Genomic DNA, 4,566 nt, shown 5'->3' with positions numbered 1-4,566 from the left:
GAGCCCCCAAATTCTGAGCTGCCCAGTGGCATATGATGCTGGGAAGACTTCACCGCAGCAGCCGCAGGAGCCAGGGATGTCCCCTTCTCCCTCCCTAGGTTGTACAGACCCTTGCTGGACAGACTGAGCTGTTGGGGCCAAATCCCAGCAGCACTGGAATGTCCCTGAAGAATTATTAAGCAAGGTGGTGACATGATCAGGTTGGCTTTTGAGAAGGTCACACTGGCTGCTGGTTGGAGAACAGGTTGGAGGGCAGTCAGGGTGGAACTAGAGAGAAGAGGAAGGTAGCTGTTATAGACGTCAGGCCTGGACCACAGAGGCTGTGACAGAGAGGTGAGCAGAATTGGGACATATTTAAAGGTAAATTTGGGAGGTGTCTAATGCTCAAGTGGCAGTTGTGCAAGGAGATGCTCGGGCTTCTGGCTTGCCGCCAGGGATGCTTGGCTGGGAAGGCTTTCCTCCTCTGCAATACGCGACACGTTCTAGGAAAGGCCTGGCACACACCTTTTCCTTGAGGAGGAGGAGGAGTGTTCAGGGCATGGTTAACCGCTCCATCCTTCACCGTTACTGGCTGTCCTGGACAGAGCACACTGGGCTCCTGCTGGGGCCTCCTGTGTACAGACTATTGCAGCTTTCAGCAGGTGGCTCTGGAGGGAAGAGCTGAGGCTCAGTGAGACTGTTCTCTGCGGTCACTTTCCTGAATGTGCTCTGAGCTCTACTGAGCAATGGAGGTGTTCCTGACCTTTAGGCTGGGGTACTGCTCCTCAGTAGGTGATCTCATGGTGGCCGCTGAAGGTGTGGTGACATGCAGCAAGGGAGGTGCTCATTGGCCCTGGGGGGGCCACCTCAGCAAGCCTGGTGAGGGTTCTTCCTTTGTACACCTGGGTGGTAGGCATATGGCTTGTTGCAAAATAGGTTGTTTGCTCTCATAGTTTGAAAGAAAAGGCCAACAATGTGAAAAGGAAGAAGAGGTCTGACCAGAAAGGTAGTCTGTGGGATAATAGTCTGGGTCAGAACCAGTCTTTGCCTCTGTACCCAAGTGCACAGCCATAGTCCCCACCCCCACCCCCACCCCATATGTCAGTGGAAGCCCGGGCAGGTGGCCCTGTCATGGTAGGCCACCCTGTCCCTGATCTGTCTGGCCTTTTGGTCTCTTGTGGACCAGGGGACACCCATTCTGCTGTTAGCATAACCCCTTGTCGCTTGGGCTCCATGTGTTCTGGAGCTAGGGATCTACCATTCTGGCTCCTGTGATAGTTGAGAAAGAGCTCCAGGATAGGCCTCTAGTTCAGCTGGAGCCTAAGACTCTGTTTCTCCTCCCCTGGTGTCACCCCCCGCCCCGCCCAGCCATGCTCCCACTGCCTGGACTGGGGCCTGAGACAGGGACAGTGCCCCCTTGCCTGCATTAGGGTGGGGCTACAGTTGACTTGGCCAGTCCAAAAGTGGACGCCCCTTCTCTCCTCCCATCCATCCATCATTCCAGTGTGTCATCCTGGCATTCCCAGAGAGCGAGAATAAGTGTTTAATAAGCACTTAATAAGACAGATCAGGTGCCTGGATTTTTTAGTATGAATAGGAGTTTTGTGAGAAGTTGTCTGGGGCCACATTGCCAATGGCAGGAGGGAGCCATCGGAGGTTTTTGAGCAGGAGAGGGGCCCGATCTCTATTGTAGAACAATCACTCTGCCATGTGGAGAGGGAGGCAGAGAGCAGGGCAGGAGGCCGCTGTGATGGGGCCAGAGTCTCCACTGTGGAGTCACAATCTGTGCTTGTACGTGAGTTTACTTTTGAAGACAGGGGCCATATCTGCATTATTCATCAGTATTTTACCTGCTGCCTCACCCTGTGCCTGGCGTACAGCAGGCGATCAATGAAAATGTATTGAATGCATGGATTAATTATGTAATTAGTTAATGGCAATGCCTGCATAATAGTCACAGTTATATAGATTATCACGCCCGTGTAAGCCGTGATCCTCACAGCACTTGCCGAGAAGGTGAACAGGAATCCCTCTCCCCATGCAGCTGAGGGGAATCTGCTGCGAGGGTTGTGTCTGGTCTGTGATCTGGCTGGCAGTGAGGCAGGGACTCGGGGCTGGGATGTGCAGTCTGGATTATGTCCAGCACATCGCTGCATCCCTCATTCAGGGCCAGAGGACACGGCTACCTGAGGACCGACCCTGCTGCCTGACCAGGCCAGTCCAGACCCTGGAACAATCACACTGAGCGTCTCTTGCCCTGGTAGTCAATTACTTGGACCATCCTTCAGCATCACAGCCTCCTCATGTCTAACAGGGAAGCGAGTCTGTCTTAGACAGTGTGTGAAGGTGCTGGGCAGCAAAGGGCCTGGCGTGTTCAGGGCACTAAAAGGAGGCCCGTATGGCTGGGGGTAGGGTCGGGAGGTTTGCACCTGGGTCTTACTCATTTCTGGTCCCCATGGAGGGCACAGTGCCTTGCATTTGTTAACAGGGGTACTCATCAACAGCTCTCAGCATTGACAGGACCCCCAGCCAGTCCGCTTTGCCTTTGCAGGACAAGAAATGCTAACCCTTCTCTCCCCTGTTCTGATCCAGTGCCTACACGGAGCCCTACAAAGTCTGTCCCATCTCGGTGGTGGCCCCCAAAGAGGACCTCACATCGGATGAAGAGCAGGGAAGCTCGGAGGAGGAGGACAGTGCTCCAAGAGACCCCAGCCTTACCCACAAGGTAGGGCACCCCCTGGTGAGGGGCTGGTGGGATGTGGATGTCAGAGATGTGAGGTGGGGAGAGGATGGTAAAGGATCCACTCCATACCCTCTGGTTGTGGAGAGAGCTGTTTGCAGACAGCCAGCCTGGGCTGGACGCAGAGGCTGACCCACGGCAGCTGGGGCTGCAGCATGGGTCCTGCCTGCTAGCACAAGAGCCACTACTCCTGCTGATACCTCCTGGGTCCGAGGAAGTTTGGGGCTTTCCAGAGCCTCTGTGGACCAAGTGGAATAGAGCTGTCTGGTTTGAATTGAGGTAGACCTGAATTCTAAAGACCGTAGGCCCCTGAGCTTCAGTTTCCTCACCTGTGAAATGGGAATCATGAGATGTGCTAAGGGATGTGAAGGAGTCTTGTGAACCGAAAACAGTGTTCTAGAATGAAAGCTGGTTTCCCTAGCCCTGCAGCAGATCTGTGAGGGGGACGGAGCAGGTGGGAGGTGTGGCGTTTGTCTGGAGGCGGATGGTGAGTTGGAGCCCAAGTCACAGTGAAGACCCAGAGCTCCTCCTGGGCATGGGTATCCCAGTGCTGATGAGAATGATGTTTGCTGTCTGCTGGGTGCTCACGGTGAGCTGGGTTACCCCTTCACTGCCATGGTCTCTGCCCTTGCACACACTCCTTCTAGGGGGCAGGAGGTGTTTCCCACATTGTACATTTGCAGGAACGGGAGGGAAGGACGTGCCCGCGACACATGGCTGATAGGTGGTGCCTGGGAAACATCACAGGGTGATGGGGGCCAGGAATTTAGACCACAGAGATCACCACTATTGCAGGGGGGCTGGCGAGGAAGGTTGAGACCATCTTGAAATTTCCCCACCCCACCCCATCTTCTGGGCCATTCTCACCTGTCAAGGGGTGGCCGGGGAGGCAGGCAGCATAGCCCCCTTCCCAACAAACCTCCTCAGGCAGCTCTTTCTGCATCCATCTCCCACTGCTCATCATCTCCCCTTCCAGGCTGGGGCTATGTTTGTCACATTAACTAGAGAAGACTTGCTGTGGACGCACTTACGAGGAATTGGAGAAATGGTGATATCTTTCATTTTGTTCTCAAACACTTGCGTTTTAAAAAAATCCATCGATCTCTCTGTGCAGTGTTTTCATGGAGTTATCTCCCAAAGCTGTGGGAACCCTGAAGGGGGGAGTACCATGCCGGCCCCTCCTCTCTTCCTCCCTCTTCCTCACTCCTCGTCCCCCAGACGCTCCTCCCCTTGTCCCCTTCCCTTCTCTTCATGTCCTAGACCTAGGCCTCTCTACGTAGTAAGCTGTCTCTTTGACTCCTTACAGACTTCAAAGTCAGCACCGTTATTCCTGTTTTATAGCAGAGGACACAGATGTTCAGAGACATTAAGTAACTTGCCCAGGGTCACACTGCTAGTGACTGAAGGGGTTGAGACTCAAACCCAGGGCTGACTGGCTCCAAGTCCAGCATCGTTTGTCTTTCACAGCAGTCCTCTGTGGCTTTTTTTTTTTTTTTTTAAAGATGACTGGTAAGGGGATCTCAACCCTTGGCTTGGTGTTGTCAGCACCACGCTCACCCAGTGAGCAAACCGGCCATCCCTATATAGGATCCGAACCTGGGGCCTTGGTGTTGTCAGCACCACACTCTCCCGAGTGAGCCACGGGCCGGCCTCTCTGTGGCTTTCTCCTGCCTGTCCACTCCTGTCCTGCTCCCAAGAAGGATTTATAGACTCCTTGGTGGGAAGGGAGGAGAGCATTGAGGTAGTGGTGCCCATTCAGAGATGCTTTTAGCTGGTCTGGGCATCCCTGGGGTCATGAAATCTGGGAGCGGAAAGAGATAGTTGTCATCAGGGATTTGGTCCCTACC

The 4,566-nt window shown here is 54.1% G+C and overlaps 1 protein-coding gene across 1 annotated transcript in view; it reads left to right on the top strand.

Annotated features, from left to right (window-relative positions):
* FGD5 (FYVE, RhoGEF and PH domain containing 5) overlaps positions 1-4,566 on the top strand; it is a 123,830-nt gene that overhangs the window by 47,207 nt on the left and 72,057 nt on the right. Inside the window, exon 3 of the mRNA XM_008564357.1 lies at positions 2,572-2,704. Within this exon, the coding sequence (XP_008562579.1) occupies positions 2,572-2,704 (133 nt within the window). The remainder of the gene's footprint in view (positions 1-2,571; positions 2,705-4,566) is intronic.

The sequence above is a fragment of the Galeopterus variegatus genome, unplaced genomic scaffold (assembly GCF_000696425.1).
Source record: "Galeopterus variegatus unplaced genomic scaffold, G_variegatus-3.0.2 Scaffold185, whole genome shotgun sequence".
NCBI classification, from domain to species: Eukaryota; Metazoa; Chordata; class Mammalia; order Dermoptera; family Cynocephalidae; genus Galeopterus; species Galeopterus variegatus.
The sequence above is the reverse complement of the archived record's forward strand: the minus strand, read 5'-3'. Positions and strand labels throughout refer to the sequence as shown.